This window comes from Epinephelus fuscoguttatus, linkage group LG1 (genome assembly GCF_011397635.1).
Source record: "Epinephelus fuscoguttatus linkage group LG1, E.fuscoguttatus.final_Chr_v1".
NCBI lineage: Eukaryota > Metazoa > Chordata > Actinopteri > Perciformes > Serranidae > Epinephelus > Epinephelus fuscoguttatus.
In genome coordinates, this window is record NC_064752.1 from 11,276,636 (window position 1) to 11,294,358 (window position 17,723).

At 41.9% G+C, this 17,723-nt stretch overlaps 1 protein-coding gene across 3 annotated transcripts in view; it reads left to right on the top strand.

The window, feature by feature from the left end:
• arhgef10la (Rho guanine nucleotide exchange factor (GEF) 10-like a) overlaps window positions 1-17,723 on the top strand; it is a 169,075-nt gene that overhangs the window by 38,741 nt on the left and 112,611 nt on the right. For 2 of the 3 annotated variants that reach the window (XM_049572451.1, XM_049572460.1), the window contains 7 exons: window positions 158-266; window positions 1,361-1,461; window positions 3,733-3,810; window positions 5,073-5,252; window positions 6,366-6,482; window positions 13,720-13,812; window positions 14,741-14,911. In XM_049572451.1, coding sequence (XP_049428408.1) covers window positions 158-266; window positions 1,361-1,461; window positions 3,733-3,810; window positions 5,073-5,252; window positions 6,366-6,482; window positions 13,720-13,812; window positions 14,741-14,911 — 849 coding nt within the window. The remainder of the gene's footprint in view (window positions 1-157; window positions 267-1,360; window positions 1,462-3,732; window positions 3,811-5,072; window positions 5,253-6,365; window positions 6,483-13,719; window positions 13,813-14,740; window positions 14,912-17,723) is intronic. The other variant, XM_049572466.1, reaches the window with a different exon arrangement.

Below are 17,723 nucleotides of genomic sequence, written 5' to 3' on the forward strand. Positions count from 1 at the left end.
GGAGTCGCAGATGGCGAGATTCATGATGAGCCCACCGAGCGCCACTTCTCTCCATCGCTCTCCAGAGGAACACCGTAGGTTATCAAGTCTCCGCAGCATGGCACACTCCCCGCACTCTAACACTCCTCCGTTGTTTCTGTGTGCTCCTTCCAACCAGGTTCAGCAGCTCATGAAGGCGGCGAGAAGCGGAACGAAGGATGGGCTTGAAAAGACCAAGATAGCCGTCATGCGAAAAGTTTCCTTCCTGCAGAGGAAAGATCAATTGGGTAATGCAGGGAAGTCTGTAAACTTTGTAAATGCTGGTCAGCTGGCTTTTTTTGGGATGAAAGTTAAACTATTTTGAATAATGGGTTTTGGTTATGAAGTCTGGGCTTTTACTCCTTACAGTTGACTCTTTGAATTATAGGCAGTTGCTTATGTGCAAAGCTAGCCAAGCCAAAGTAGTGTTTGAGGCAGATAGAGTAGAAAGTCTTCTCTTTATACAAATCTCTTCAGGGAGAAATGAAAGCACTGTGAAAAAGAAAGATCCAGCTGATTATAACCATAATAAATAAAACAGGCAGGCTTTCTCAGTTTTAAGACAGACAATGTGGTCGAGTTAAGTTTTTGATGTGTGAAAGAGAGGAGGATGAAGCAACTCATGCGGTACAATATAGGTTGTTATAGGAACCTTTTGTCAAACAATAGCGAGAGATTACCATCCATTAATGGAGTATCGAGCAGCTCCATAAACCATAGATACCAGACCCACGTCTCAAACAAATCTCCGAGCCATCACAAAGAGGTAAAGAGGCCAGTGCTGCTATTTTTAGGTGTTGATCGAGGGAAATCTGCACGGCATTATATTTCTTTTCCACCAATCCTCTGTTATCATTCCAAAGTCTTTAATTGGAACGGTGAAGGCTTTTGGTATCTGTGTCTTTATGGTTACGGGTGAAGTTTTTGAGACTGTCGAATGTCTTTGTGCCAATGCAGAGATGAATATGTGTTGGATCGTGTTTTTCCAGACACACTTCTGTGTGCTTCCTTTACTCCTACAGAGATACAGTATTGTTTTGAAAGTTTTTTTTTTTCCGAAGGCCTCTCACTCTCACGTCTTTCTCCATAGCTCGCTCCTTCTCTCTCGCGCACTGTCTCTGTTTCAGAGTATAGGAATCTCTTCATATTTTCGAGGTAATAAACTTAGTGTGTCGCATTGTGTCTCTAGCTGCAGTGAGATCTGAAGGCTGCCTCTGTTTTTCCCTCTCTGTCTCATTCTGTCACACACAAACACACTCAGACACACACACTCACACACACACAGCCTCCTTCTCTTTTTAACCTTTCTGTATGTTTCTCCTTTGTTTCTGAATGTCTGCAGAAGAGGAGGACGATGCAGGATACCTGGATGTTGCTGTGTCAGAACTGAAGCATCCTCCCCCACAGCTGAGCCCCATGCCAGAGGGGCTGACCAGCCACCAGGTGCACCTGACACTTTTTGTAACCATTTCTTCCTGTTCTCTCCAAACTGAATGTTACTATTATGTAGAAACATAGACTGCACCTAAAGCGGAACTGCGGTATTTTTCAACCTGGACTGTAATTTCCAGAGGTGAAAACAAGTCGTTGTTTTCCAAATAATGAGTAAGGCTCAAGTCTTTGCACTCAAGTCCCAAGTAAGCGAACAAGCTTATTTTTGATATCATTTAGCAGTGTAACAGTTCACAGAATTCGCGGCTTGGTTCAGTATGATAGAGTCGTGACAGGGTTCGGTATGAATTCAATACAGCAAATACTAGAGTGATTGATTTTTTAATTTTTTATTTTTCTTATTTCATCCATCCATCCTTTTTCAACCGCTTATACAAAGCTGGGTAGCAGGCATAGCAGGCTGAATTATCACAGATGTTCTGCTACCCAGCAACGCTTTCCAGTCAGAAGAGATATGTAATCCCTCCAGCGTGTTCTGGGTCTCCCCCCGGGGCCTCCTACCAGGCATCCTGATCATTTCATGTTATTTTAATAAATTCGTTTATTAAAACTAACCTCAAAGTATGAGCTTTTTTGACAACGACAATGACAACGAGCTAGCTTAGCGTAGCTGCCTCCCAGTGTGTCTCAATGGAGTAGAATACTTTAGTTTGGGGGTGGGAAGTACAGACAGCATGTTGTTTGTTCTGTCATGTGGGCTGCCTTGCTGAGCACAGTGGCACTGTGAACATTATATTAAAGTAGTATTAGTATCTTTTTTTCCAGTTGTTAAGTAATGTCACATTAGTTCTTTATGGTTCTCTCCTGCAACTCGACTGACTGCTGTCAGATTGGTTCAAACAAAGTGGATCCAGGTGGAATTAGGTGATGACTTGTTGGGAATGAATAGTGTTTATGTTAGTTGATTTAGGAGATAAAGGGAAATGAATTGATTTGTGGCACACATTTTTGATAACATACTTTAAATAACTACTACATCTTTGGGTTTCGGGGAAGGTATCAAGTGTTTTTAAGTGAAAAGGCTCAAGTCCAAGTGAATTCACGAATCATAGGAGTCCAAGTTGAGTTACTAGTCTTTTTGATTTTGTCAAGTCGAGTCTGAAGTCATCAAATCTGACATGAGTCTGAGTTAAAGTCATGCAACTTGAGTGTGCACCTCTGCTGTTTTCCAATGTTCTGTGTCTAAGTGACTCGTAGGAACAACCATTTTTTGAATTGGTCCAGTTTTGAGGGACCAGTTTCAAAAAATGGTCGATGTAACCACTCTGAGCACGAGCGCCCGATTATAAATGCAAGCTTTTGCCACTAATAGATTTAGATTCGTTAAATGTCACGGAAAGAACCTACGGAGAAGTGAAATGTTTTTTTTGTACCTTTTTCTTGTTTTAGTCTGTTTTGTGTTCAAGTCTCACTTAAAGGTGAAGATGCGCTCTGAAATCTCATGGACTTTTTTATATTCTCGAAATCAGCCTAATATTCAGCCATGATATTAACAATCGTTTAGACAAGAGTAAGATTTGCTTTCTGTCCTTAAACACAACAACCAGCAGTCCTCTCTCTATCTCTAGTTCTAACTCTAACTCTAACTCTAACTCTAACTCTAACTCTAACACTAACTCGAACTCTACGTTTTCTTCCTGTAACAAATTACATGTCATGAGATTTTAGACTTCTCATTAGTGAGACTTGGACTCAAAACAGACCCGAACAAGTGAAAGGTAAAGAAGGTCCTTTCCGTAATGTTTAAAGATACTCAAAATAACAATCTGAGCATTACATTGTAGCCTGTTTCAACACTCTCTCCCAGTGCTGGACCAATATCAAAACTTGTGTCACTCAGACATACAAAAACATGGGAAAATAGAGACCAGGCTAAAAAATACCAGAGTTCCCCTTTAATGTCTAGCATCTGTGTGAACATATTCTGTACCCTGTAGCCTTGAGATAAAGCTCCAGGCCTTTCAGTGTTTTAACACATCTATATGCTCTTTTCTTTTTATTCTGTTTGGAAAAGCAGTGTGTTTTGTAACAGCAGGAACAGCTGTTTCTTTATGTCACAGAAAATACAATGATTCAGAACTCTGACGGAGGCCTTGTTCAAACAGACCTACTCCTTTTTGAGTCTTTTTCCTCCTGTGACAAACACATGATTATAGTGCAATCCATCAACCCTGCGCTGCTTAACTGAAAGCATACCGCACACTGCAGCCCCATCATGTCTTCTTAGTGCTAGATTTCCTGACTGGTCTGTTGTCTACGCAGGTTGTCAGGCGCCATATCCTCGGCTCCATCATTCAGAGCGAGCGGAGCTACCTGGAGTCTCTGAGGAGAATCTTGCAGGTGAGCTGTTGAGTCCCCGTTGTCCTCCTCTGCCACATGCAATATCTTCACCATTTAGCCATTATGAATTACGCTAAAAAGAGAAGCAGCGATATCCATCAAATTACCGAGGTGTCTCAGCATAAATAATCCTGATAAAACAGCCGTCCTTGTTTCTGCGGTGTTGCGCAGATGCTGAGAGGGAGAGAGAGACTGTCAGGCTGGCGCAGGATGGGGTGCAGCCTCTCCTCTTTAATCTCTCTTTTTAGTGGGGAGAAGGAGACTTGTTATCTCCTCATCACAGAAAAATAAGAGGAGCCTACTGAAATGGAATCAGCAGCAATCAATGGCTTCCTTATGCACTGCAAAATCTTTCACTGTCAAGATACAATACGCTACCTTTGTTGTCGAGTGACATGATTGCTTGTGATACTTGGGGAGGTTTAGCTCTTTTGAAATCTCTCTTGTTATTCAGAGAGTCCAGCCAAGTGGTAAACGCAGCCTCTCCAGACAGATAACATAAAAAGATGAAAGGCCACAAGCACAATTAGACACTGAGGGCTCTAACCGTCATTATTGCTGTAAAACAGATTGCAACAGTTGTTCATGTTGTGCTGCCCGTCCGTGTTCCTTCAGTTGATGATTCATTTGCTGTGATGGATTTGCGGAAATGAGACTTGCAAAACATCAACAAAAATTACCACTGCTGTTTCTCAGATAGATACATCTTTGGTGTTAAATAGCGTTTTCATCTCTCACGTTTGGGTAGCGCACAATACCTATACATGTTCAGATTCAAAGATGTCATGTTTACCAGCTTTCACAAAGAATATTGTCCACAAAGAACCTGCCAACTTATTTCTGTAGGCTATGCTAATATCCCCATGAGTGCTGAGTGAAGGATCAATCAATGCCTCTTTCACCACGTTGCTTTTGCATCTGTAACTCTGCTGGGAGCTGCTTTTTGCCATTATTATTCTGGCTTTTATGATTACAAGTCACCTTGAGTTCTGTACATGTTTGCTAGTGGCAAATGCTGTTTTGTGGGTGAATCCTTTGGATTGATGTGCTTCCAGGCACTGTGACTACATTTCCTCATTTTCCTCGATTCATAGAATATTTGTCTGCTACCCCTCAGTTGTCTATTTATGCTGCACTGAAAAGAAGAGACACTTAAGGAAGGTGGACTGCTGATTCATCTTAAGCATCCACCCACACACACAGATACGCACATACATATCAACAACAATAAAAAACCCAATTTTCTCTCAAAATCTCACCAGGAATACCAGAGACCACTGATGGAAGCTGATCCACGCATCTTGAGTCCAAGGAAGATCCGGCCTATATTTTACCGAATGAGGGAGATCACACAGTGCCACTCCATGTTTCAGATTGCACTGGCATCACGTGTGGCAGAGTGGGACAGCAGTGAGAAAATCGGAGACTTATTTGTTGCCTCGGTTAGTGTGCGTGCATGTGCATGTTTGTATCCTCATATCTGGGAAATAGAAATGCAATCCGGAGGCTTATTTGCTGCCACATATATATATATGTGTGATTGTGTGCATTGTTTGTTTCTGTCTAACATGTAATCAAAGACTTACATTCAGGGTGAAGGAACTCCTATTTTTCTTGGCAGTTTTATCTAACTGTATAACACAATCTCTGCTACTAGAGTTCTAATGAGCTACAGGCTTTAGTCTGAGCAAACAGGGATAGTTTACCCCAAACATGGAATCAATTACAGCTGTGATGAATATCTCCACTGCATCCAATGCTCTCTGGGATACGTGTTTGCAAATTTTGGCACTAGGACAATCGCGTTCAGTGTGAGTTTTCTGTTGTTAGTCTCTGCAGTGTGCTCATCCATAAGGTCCGCTCATTATTTGCCTATTAGAGGCGCTGATTCGACCCTCTCCCTCTCTGCTGGCCATTACAGGGCTGTTCCATTGATAACTCAAGACTTACTATCAAACAAGACCATACTGGGAATGGAAGGTGTAGGGACTGTGCTCCTTATTGAGCTGCCCCCTTCTTTATGTGACAATGTATCTGCACCTGCAGGGCTTGTAGTAGTATCTGAGGAGGTTGTGAGCAAAGAGGGTTAATTCCTTCATGAGGTTTGCTAATTCCCCACCACTCCTCAAACTGCCACTATCAGCTGCCTGGTGTGGGTTTAATTGAGGAGCGAGAATAAATGTCTACCGCACCACAGACACACCCCCTCCCACACACACACACACACTCTTTCACACTCTGCCACCTCATTCCTCTTTGCCCAACCTCTTAAATGGCTCGTGAAGGGTGTTGCGGTAACTGGGGATGGTAAACAAACCAATTTTTTAAAGCACTATACTTAAATGGCCATTTTCTTGCCTCTCTTTACATTGAAATTACCCACGGGTTGCCCTGCAAACAGCACGGTTGACCAAACATTTGAGATGTCAGAAGAAATTACATGACTGTGTTTGCAGATGCCGGTGTAAAGATTATCAAACATGGCAGAGCAGACCCTGTTATTGTAGGGATGTTGTTACAAATTCACATAAATATATGTATTTCTGCTTTCACAGTTTTCCAAGTCCATGGTGCTGGATGTATACAGTGATTACGTGAACAACTTCACTAATGCCATGGCGCTCATTAAAAAGGCATGCATGTCCAAACCAGCGTTTCTGGAATTCCTAAAGGTGAGCTTCAGCCCAGGAGCACAATTTAATTTCTCATTTTTTAAATCAAAGTGTGTTTTAGCCCCTCTGTTTGTTTTCCTTTATGTTCAGCAGATGCTGATTTTAGCAAAGCCCCAAAGCTAAAGACTTTGATAATACATACTGTACTTCTCAGATTTCCAAAGAGACAGGCAAATAATTTAGTGTGTGAAAAGGTGTTTATTTACGCAAAATACATAATTGCTGTTTACACTGGGTTCATGGATGGTTAAATTGTGTCCTGATTTTGTGAAATAGGTTGTCTACAATTTAGTATTCACTAATGTTGGCATATAGATTGAAGCTGTGTCTAACCTTGAAATGTTCATGACTGTTCAGGTAATGTCCTGCATTCATGTTAATCACATGAATATTTTTGGAACATGACATTAACTGTGTGCAGTTGTAGGCTGCTCTATGCACAGACGTTTTTATTCTTTCACGCCAATGACAGCTGTGGCTGGAGACATTATGTTTTGGGTTGTCTGTCCGTACATCCCATTCTTGTGAACGTGATCAAAGGCCACAGTGACCTCACAAAGCACATTTTTGGCAATAACTCAAGAATTCACAGACTAATTGCGACAAAATTTTTCACAAATGTCTTATACGACAAATGATGAAGTGATTACATTTATATCCAAAAGGTCAAAGGTCAACTCTACTGCGACACCATAATGTTTCAACTCCATATCTCAGGATCAGAAGGGCAGACAGTTGGTCAGACACTGAATTGGTGACACTGATTGGTGGTTATGTGAAAAAGTGGAAATTTGGCAACTTCAATCAAGATGCATTTTTCTGTTTACCTAACATTTTGAACAAGAAAAAGTAGCGCCAGGGTGCACGGAGAGTGCCAACGAATTATTTAAATGTGCTGAGTTTAACAATTCCCTGTGCGCTCAGCATTCATGCATGAGTATGGCCTGGATCATTGAGCTGTAGTGCTGATTTACAGAACCAGATCACACAGCTGACAGCCCGGCATGTAACTCCAGATAACATGTGTCCCTTCCTTTCTGTTGAAAGGTTCCTCCGTCTCTCCTGCTGCCTGTTGCAGCTCTCACTCACAATGGGAAGACAAACCAAGTAATAAATTGGCCAGACACAGACTGGAAACAACACTGAATCAATGACAGACTTCATTATGTTGCTTTTAAAATATTGTGCAGGCACTGACTGCATGTACTTGACCATTAGCACGCAAGGCAGATTTCGAGGATAGGGACCATGAAATGAAATGAAATTCAGTATTCGAGAACAGTTTGCAGACATTATGATGTAATATGAGAGCTGCATTTGCAGATAAGCCTCTTGGTGAGTTCAGTGTAAATTAGGACTGTAATGGTTTGTGGATTTGTACCGAACTGTCACAGTATGGGGGTCACAGTTCGATGCATGCAGCCACTGCTCAAAAACATGGCATGTAGATTGATGCACGTAAGGCGGAACCAAATTTTAGAAGTGTGAGTTCCATTTGGAAGATGATAGCATGTGATAAGATAAGCACAACAAGCGGATTGTTGTGGGAGTCAGTCACACTATAGCGAATGAAATCAAACACCAGACCTGAAAGACCCACCTGTGGGTTCTCAGTCAGCTACAGCAACAAAGGAAAGAAAGTTGTGTATGAAACAAGGGTGATGTGTTGGTGTTGCTCTGCTTGTGCACATGTGACTGCATCACCCAAATGTGGTGATCACCAAGATGAGGAATGAATGAGCAATTAGAGCTTAACTCCTTATCCCAGTGCATTCAAGCACTCTAGGTGCCAAAGCAGAATGGGAGAAAACAAATCGCTGGAGCAATTGGCATTTGCATTGGCATACTGCCACGGTGCAACTAACCGTAACACTCCTCCTAATGCATGAGATTTATTTTTAATTTTTTCTATTTATTTTGTATTTCAAATTTATATCATAAGAGATGCTTTTCAGTTTAATAGCCAGTGACCTGTTACCCTTTGGAAGAGTGTTTGTTCAGTGTTTGTACAGTGTAATACACACATGTTATAATTCATCCTTATTTTTACAATTACAGTAATTCGTCAAAGTGGCAAGAGGACAAAATTCTGTTTCAGTCTCCAGCACGAGGATTTTGTTTGTCTTTAACACATGCAGTCCCATCTTTTCAAAATAAATGGAGAGGCACGTATCCTTATGCATTTTTTTCCCCCCCTGCTGTATCGAACTCACACCAAACCGTGACTTTGAAACCGGGGTATTAACCAAACTTGTGTATAGTTACACCCCTAGAGTAAATCAGCTGTTTTTGATAGAATAGAATGATAAGAAGAAGCTGGAAGCTGGGGGAGGCATAAGCACATATGGCAAGCGGCAGCAGGGACCCACCGTCCGACAATGACACACTGTGATCACGGAAACAGAGGGCTGGGCGGGTACGGAGCACTTGCCGCAGCAAGCGAATGCGTCATCTCTGGTCATTTTGACATGACCAGCTGACTTCACAAGCCGATTGGCTGTTGAAACAGGTGACAAGCTTTACCTTATAAAAACCAGCCATTGGCAATTTGACCAGCTGAGGTGCAGGTGACATCATCAGCCGGCTTGAGTCGTGGTCACACTACTGCAACTTTTCTCAGCTACGTTCTGAAACAGTTTTGTCTTGTTGCGAATCATTGGTCTGATTTGGGCATTAGAAGTTGTATATGTACATATACAGTGTAGTTTTGCATTATCCAGTTCAGTGGTGAGAGCTTGTGTGGAGGTGGCTGGTACCTGGATGGCAGGACTTATTATTGAGCCTGCTGGAGGAGTCATGGGCCTAATCTAGTTCACATCAGCTGTGGAGGGAAGTGTCCACTTGAGAGTTCCAATGACATATCCAGCCTTGCCCATTTCCCATTTTTCTTGACATTAAAAGAAGGTGTCAAGTGTTTTAACCCAAAATTTACATAAGGGGCAGTTCCATCAGCTCCAGCATAAACGCTGAGGCTTCTTGCTTTGCTGATAAGGTTGCCTGGCAACAAATGCAGTTCTACTCGGTAAGGTAGGTGACATTGCCAGAAAAATGTCTTAGAGTGAGAAAGTAAAATGTTCCTGATTCATATATCGCAACTAGATGTATGTCTATTTTTATCTTATTTATTGTAATTTGTCAACAACAGTTGGTCACAAGGGTCAGTAATTATATTATAAATAGTCACTAACACATTCAGTTTGTTTCCTGTTTAAGAAAGAAAAAAAAACACAGTCTGCTGTATTTCACTCAGGTCTCGCCCACTAATGGGATCTTAAAGCTTGACCACTCTCCTCTGCAGAGCAGCATACTGAAATTTGCAGCTACTTTCTCAGCCAGTCAGCTCTAATCTTTTCCACTGGTACTAGAATCTACTTTCACTCAGCAGCTGTGAGAAAAACACGACATTGAAACGACTTACTGTGGTCAAGGAAACCCCCGCTTTACCTTGGGCTTTTCGCCGCTGCCCCACCTGCTCAGGCGTGGCTGATCCTTATTGTGAGCATGCCACTGCCAGTGTCCAGGAGGATCTTGAATGTTTGTTGCTTACCTCAGATACTCATAACACAGTTGTTAGCGCGACAGAGGTGCCAACATTCTTGTGTCATCCTACATTTCTACCGCCAGCAAACTTTAGCCTACTCTCCAGATGACATTAATGGATGAAGACCTGCGTGGGAGAGTGAGACGCTTTCCCTCTCTCAGCAGAACAGATTTACACTAGAGGTATTCATGTGTCCAGAATTGGTGAAATGGATCTGTGGAAAGCTTGACGTGCGCTGAGGGCACCAGACAGTCAGTGGACCAAATCTACCCAAGAATAATAATACCTGATCCAAAAGCTGTCAGCCTGGACAGACCCAAACAGAAGGAGGACACCAGCACTGGTAGCAGTATGATCTGCCACCAAGCATTTCTCCCTGCATATCACAGGTCCCTCTCTCAGTCTTTCTACTGCAGTGATTATAAAAACCAGATCACAGCTGATAGATCGTCCGCTCAGATCCATTTGGATATCGAACATATTGACACACAGATTCAAGACGACACAACAGGACCTTATCTGACCTGACTAGAATGAGTCTGATTTGGACCTGACCTGACTCTAGTTTTGATTACTACAAGCCAAGTTAACCCCTGAAGACCTTTAACTTCTTCAGAGTTTCCTCAGCTCCCATGTGAGCAGCCTTTCTGGTGGTTGTCTGGGCTGCCTTTCCTTGTTCCATCTCCCCAACTAACCCCAAGCTGTTGGGTGCCTTCTGGCTGGTTACATTAGTTCTCTGCTATTCCTTGTTTCCCTCATGCAAAAAAAATATTTTGACAGCTTGTAGTTCCCAATACATTAGGCAAAGACTCATGGCTGCATTCCCTGGTTCTTCTGACCACTTCTTCCTCTTGGTGGTGATACACAAGTCCTACACTGCCACCTCAAAACAAAAGAGCAAGGGTGAAATAGATCGTGAGAAACTGCCCACGCTGAAATTCACTGCAGCAGAATGATTCAGTTACTGTTGGCATTGGAGAGCATTTTGAGAATAGGCACCACCAGTCTGTTTGCTTTTGAAAGCTCAGGTTCTGGAGGATCCTGCTGGCCATATCCTCGTGCACGGCTCATGCAACGGCAGGCCAGGCTTTTTTCTGCTGCATTTCTTCAGTCATATACTCTGACTCAAATACATTTTTTGTCAGCCAGAACAATCTAGAATATATCCTCACCTAAAACATTCTCTGCACTCATATTTTTGGAGGCTATTTTCATTGTTGGAAACCTTGCTAGTTTGCAATACAAGCAAAGAGAACAAGGTCCTTCTGCAAACTCAACTTTCTTGGTCAATCTCAGTCAATACAGCAAGCACCAAGAAATGTGTTGTTTCAGCTGACTACATTAACCATCAACTAAGGCTGCCGCCTGAATATTAAAAAGTTCAAATCATCTTCCAGAGACCTTTCAGTTGACTAAGATTCTGTCAAGTTTATTTATTTATTTTTGTTGGTCCGTGTGCAGTATACTACAGGGGATGTTTTGGTCCCCAAATTTTGCTGTAGAGTGAGTATTCCTTAACCTGGAAATCCAGATGCCCCGCCCCTAGCAAATTTGAATTTGCTCTGCACGGGGATCTGGCCCCAACGAGCAGAGCCTGTTGAATCGCCATCGGACCAATCAGATCAGTCTATCAGACAGAGGCAGGCTCTGGGCGGGCGTGACATGATAAGAACAGCGCTGTGCCGTATGAGTTGAAAAGTAAACAGCCAAGATGGCAGCTGCCCAAGGACCGCGTCCATTCAGCTTAGCTTTGGAAGACACACTAAGCCAACTACACTTATCTTTTTCCTTGAGAGAGGAACAGAAGACTGCCCTAGAAGCCCTTGCTTCCAGGAAGGACGTTTTTGCCGTTTTGCCAACGGGATACGGCAAAAGCATAATATATCAGTTAGCCCCACTGGTCGACAAACCAATGGGGCTTACTGCAATGAATACGTCACCTTGTTTTTTGCTCTGATTGGCTATCGTGCTATCCAATTGCGTGCGACAGCATTTAGTATGCCTCAGTTAGTGCCGCCCCTTGGGTAGGAAGGGTGTATCGGTGAGGGCCAGACTCAAAATCTTTTTAGATTTGAGTCTGGATTTCCAGGCTAAGTGCTCCTCGCTTTCATGCTGCTCTTGGGTACAGGCAGCTGCATACATAGAGTCCGCTGCCCAGAGGAAGAGCAGCTTTGTCCGGGCTGGCTCTGAGATAACGTTATCTTTTGCCTTCTGCTTAGAAGTGGTGAATTAACAGCTCACTGCAACTCAATAAGATACAGTCTCTGGCTTTTGTTTGATGTCTAGTGTCATCAAAAAATGTTGCTGCACATTGCCCGTTCTTCTTTAGCACGGTTAGCCTGTCGACTACATTACGTGAATGTAACTGTCATTAAACATCCTGCAGAACCCTGGTCAAACTCTCTAACTCTTGAATACTCATGTTGACCAGCCAAATCTGATTCAGCCGATACAATTGTGAGTCGCATATAGCTGTACTGTCAACACCGATTGGATATCTACAAGTCTGTTGACCAGTGAAAATGTGTCTGGTGATGCTGGGTGTGATGGAGTGTTTTTGCTCCCATAAGTGGAGCCCTCACATGTTTGCATCCTGCTACTCTACAAGTTGCCTTTAGAGCCTGTCAAAGGGCTCCACTTATGGAACTAGGGTTACAATCCATTTACATGTATCCATATCCTGGCTTGTAAGCATTTGTCGTTTTCCATAATTGGTTTTAATTCTCTGCTCGCTTTTCTAATAATAAGAAATCATTTTTAGTGTTTTAAATTAAGGAATTAGCTCAATAATGTGCCTTGAAAATGGTTTAAAGTTTATCAATTAATATGAGCTGATGATATCCAGTATGTAAGGATATTTGTGACTGTTACTGAAGGTCTATTAATGTGAATGTCATGACCAGAAAAGTAGGGGTATTCATTATTCATCTCACTCAGCTGGAAACATCAGATATACTCAAATATTTGATGTTTGAATTTAATAGACCACAAGATTAATTTCTAGGAAAACACATTTAGACTGGATCATGATATTACATTTACCAAAATCTGAGGCAATATCTCGTCTCAATATCAATCTAATTTATTTTGTAATATCAAGTGTCAGTTAAAGATATCCAGCTATAATCTCCGTGTATCATATTAAAAGTGCAAAATTAGTTTCCCAACCCTGGGAAACAATCAGTATACTTAAACTAGAATGAAAGCAGATGGTATGTTCGCTCCTGCTCTGTATACTGTAGCAGATGATGTCACATCTCAGTTTCAGCAACATTTTTTCAGGCTTTTTTTTTTCTTTTTTTTGTATTTCTGTCTCACAGTTGATCTTATTCAACCTTTAGCACCATACCATCTATTAAATGTGCCCAGTGATTTGCCTTCTTACACTGATGGTGTCACGGTGGCGCAGACTTGACACTGCACCGAAACGATCTTCTCCTGACCTCCGCCCACAGTAATACATTAGACATAACACACTCAAAAAAACCTCCTCTTTCATACTCTCATATGACTAACAGACCCTGATTTTCATACCTTATTCTCCCACTCACCCGCCTACACGAGGTCTATAGAGGAATCTGACAAACTCCTCTTAAAGTAGGAATATCATAGTTTCCTCTTAATAGCCTTTCTGTGCAAGAATATCTTTCCAACTGCATGTTATTATGATTTTTGTTTTCCTCTTTCTGTTTCCAGAAAAAGCAGGCAGCCAGTGTTGACCGGATCACTCTGTACGGTCTGATGGTGAAGCCCATTCAGCGATTCCCGCAGTTCATATTGCTCCTGCAGGTATGAAATATTGTTTGCAAAGGAATAGACATTCAGCTTGTTTTAATTAATTCATTTCACTAGCTAAACACTTCCAATATGAGAAACTAGAGTCTCATTAAAGATTCAGCAGCACACACATGCTGATAGAGATGCAAAGCTGCAAGGTCACAGAAGAAGTGTAGATTTTAACTGATCCAAAGTACAAGACGTCTCACCTCTTACTTTTACACCGAGGTTAGCCTGAGCTAGAAAAGTAGCTAGTCACATCAGTTTTTCACATTGCTGGCTTTATATCCAGACTCTTCCACTTTCCATTCTGAGCAAAGATTTGGATTTGAGCTTGACTCTCCGGATCGGCAGAAGCTCATTTCATCCCTCAGCAGGCATTGATTATCCATGAATTCAAAAGATAAGTTATGAATGTGAATCAGGCATTTTCTTCTAGCCTAAACTCAGTCCTCCAAATAAGAACTGTATGTATTAAATCATACATTACAGGCATTGCAGCTCAAAGCACTGCACTACATCTGAGATGCACATCAAGACAACACGAAGCTTTCACTGGGCCATAGATGCAGGACAAATATAGACACATAGACGAAAGCCAAAAAGCCTACGCTTAGACCTGTTTGTTTTAGCCGACACTGCTTACGAAAGGGGAGAAACTGCAATACAATAAGCTTTACAAAGTTTACATAACCACTAGAAAGTTAGTGTTGCGCACACAGTTAAATCCTCTGGAGTCTGTGACAGTCACACACCTACCTCAAAGAGAGTATCTGACCCACATTTGAACTTTTTAAGACAAAACTCCCAACCAGAACACTTTATATTGTTATTACTCAGTATATTGCAGGATACAGATAAAAGTATTATATCATAAACAGTGAGTGGTTTTTTAGCTTGTAGTGTCTTTATTTAAAACTTTCCTTGTCACCTTTTCTAGGACATGCTAAAGAATACACCGAAGGGCCACGTGGATCGTCTGCCCCTGCAGCTTGCTCTTACAGAGCTGGAGATGCTGGCTGAGAAACTGAATGAACAGAAACGAGTAGCTGACCAGATTGCAGAAACTCAACAACTAGCCCGCAGCGTCAGTGATCGCCTGCTCAGTAAGGTGACTGAATACACACGCACTCTCCAGTGCACATGTACATGCACTCGCACACGCACATATGCCCCAATCCCATCAGCTGTGAGCCAGCCTCCGAGCCCTTTAACTCCTCTGCGTTGTTATCACTGTGAGCCAAACACCTATAAATTAAACTAGTATACAGCAATCGCTTATATCACTTTCCCACACATTAATCTAGTGAGGCATTTTTATTTAGAGAAATTATCTCCTAGAAATGATGCCCATTATCATTCCTAAACAGTACCAAATGCAATGGCAGAGGCGTTGCCTCTCCATTACCACACTGAAATTACAGTCCTGCCGCTGCAAATCTGAACAAATGCTGCTCTGAATAAGAAGAATTAGGGGGTAAATGAGACATTTAATTGGAAACTGTAAGAGAGCTATCTCTTTCACCCCGTCGCTCTTCCTCTCTCTCCACTTTGCCTCCCCTCTATTCCCCTCTTGCACCCCCCTGCTTACTTGCTTGCTTACTTTCTCACTCCACTTATGCACTCTTTTTCTCTTTCTCTAGTGTGACTGCATCTGCCTCTGTCTTCTCTCTCTTCCTCCCTCTCACATCCTCCTCCTCTCTTTATTTCTCTCTATCAGCCCTTGCTTTCCAGGACTCTGAGATGAGCTGATTCGGCCAATCTCCTCCACTCCACACAGAATTCCATTTGCTACGGTGACACTGCAGAATTCCAATAGGAAACAGTCTCCTCTATTGCCCCCATAACCATCCAATGAAATATTCATTCTTTGTCTCAAAGTATCTAAGTCGCCGGAATAGGACAGATAACAATGTGAGTGAGAATGGGTTTAGCACACACTCACACACAAGCCTGCACTCCCACTCACACATGCACATGTGCACGGTGCAATGTCCTCTGTGCCTATTGATGCTTGAAGACTTTAAGGGTGTGTTCTTATAGCGGCCCACCTCTTGAGGGAGTTGTACGGTTTGGTGGCCATCAAACGGCAGTCCTACTCGGACTAATGACTCATTTTGTGTGCTATCTGAGCCTCAGCCAAAAGCAGCTACAGATTGCCTGCAGATAGGACATCCTCTTCTGTGAAATGTGGTCAGATGCGTTACTGCACTGCAGGTTGTCGAATGGACACAGCAGAGAGATTCATTACTCGCTAAAAATGTGTGCCTTTTGAACAAACACAAACATCAAAGAATCAAGATGTGAACTCCATATATGGACATAACCCGCTGCTTGCATTATAAATTGTGATGAGTCTGGCTTAGATTGGCACAGTATGCATAAAACTAAAAGTATTGATTTAGGCAGTCATAGAAGAAGCTGGACCAAAGTGATAAAAAAAGCTTTTTGTTGCTGTTTCCTTTTGCCAAACATATGGATGACTGGAAAGCACAGCATGTGCCAACATACTGTGGCATAAATTGCATCTGTTATTGGATTCATTAGCTGTGTGTGTGTGTGTGTGTGTGTGTGTGTGTGTGTGTGTGTGTAAAGGTGTGCAGCCAGCAAACTGTTTTTGTATATATCCAAGTGAAGCTGCCTTGTTATGGTGGAAAGGATTGTGTGTCCCAGTGCTCATCCAGTAAGCTAAGCCAGTTTGGACTCTGAGGTAGTGGTGTGGTGGATTGCATGGTACAGACAAAGAGACAGAATGATCTGAAGCAAGTGTTGGAAGTATTTATTTTGAAGTAAAAGTTTTTGGCAGCTCGTATTGCCCCATTAAATTAAAGTTTGTGTTTAGGTTCCTCTCATCACACGTGTGCAGGGAAAAGATTCACTAAGTTTGCTGAATGAACAGGGTAGAGATGTATGCGTGACTTGTGTGTGTGTGTGTGTGTGTGTGTGTGTGTGTGTGTGTGTGTGTGTGTGTGTGTGTGTGTGTAGGTATACCAGGGCTGGATGATATGGGGAAATAATCTAACTGATCAATATTGCAATTATGATTTAGTATGTGATTGTTTTAAAGGTCCTTATCTTCCCTTATCTTCTTCCTTTTCTGTATTATTCAACATACAGGAGGAATACATCGTTCTAGATTAATATCATCACAATCTTTATCGTCAAAGAATATGGAATTTCTCTTTGGCTTTACCAGTTGGTGAAAGCTTATTGTAGGAAAATCACATTACATACAATAAATAACACATCATGCACAGCACAGACAACAGTAATGGACAGGGTTTCAGTGCTCTGGGTATGACCTACAGCTGTGTATTGGCAAGAATATGATACACATCATGATACAGGGTTATGATTCACTATATATTGTATACATAGAGATATACACAGATTTATTTTTAAAGTGAAACTGCTTTATTCAGTGTTTTTACCTGTTTAAGTCACTGGGTCCATTTTTGGAGAGAATTAGACCTCTGCACATAATTAGTCTCCTGGTAAAATCCGCCAGAACAATGGACACTGAAGGAAATCTAACCGGGGAAAAGTTTTAGCCAGTTGCAATGGGCAGTCCTCGCCACTAGATGTCCCTAAATCACCCTAAATCTTACACACTTTTGCTTTCAGTAAACAAATTTGAAAAATGGTTAATATTTAGAAACTGACAGTGTTTTTGAGAATTAATACAGTATAACAAAACATTATAATGTGATACTAACACAAGTCATGACCAACACAACATTGGTACAGTCGACATATGAATAGCTCTTTCACAGGCTAAGCCTACTTGTTACGGTGAAATGAGATGATGCATGAACTGAAATGAATAACATCTTCATGTAGCTGTTGAATTCTATCATCCTTTAATCACAGTAAATTATAACCTGAAATTTTAAGCTTCATAAACATGTAATATAACCATCATG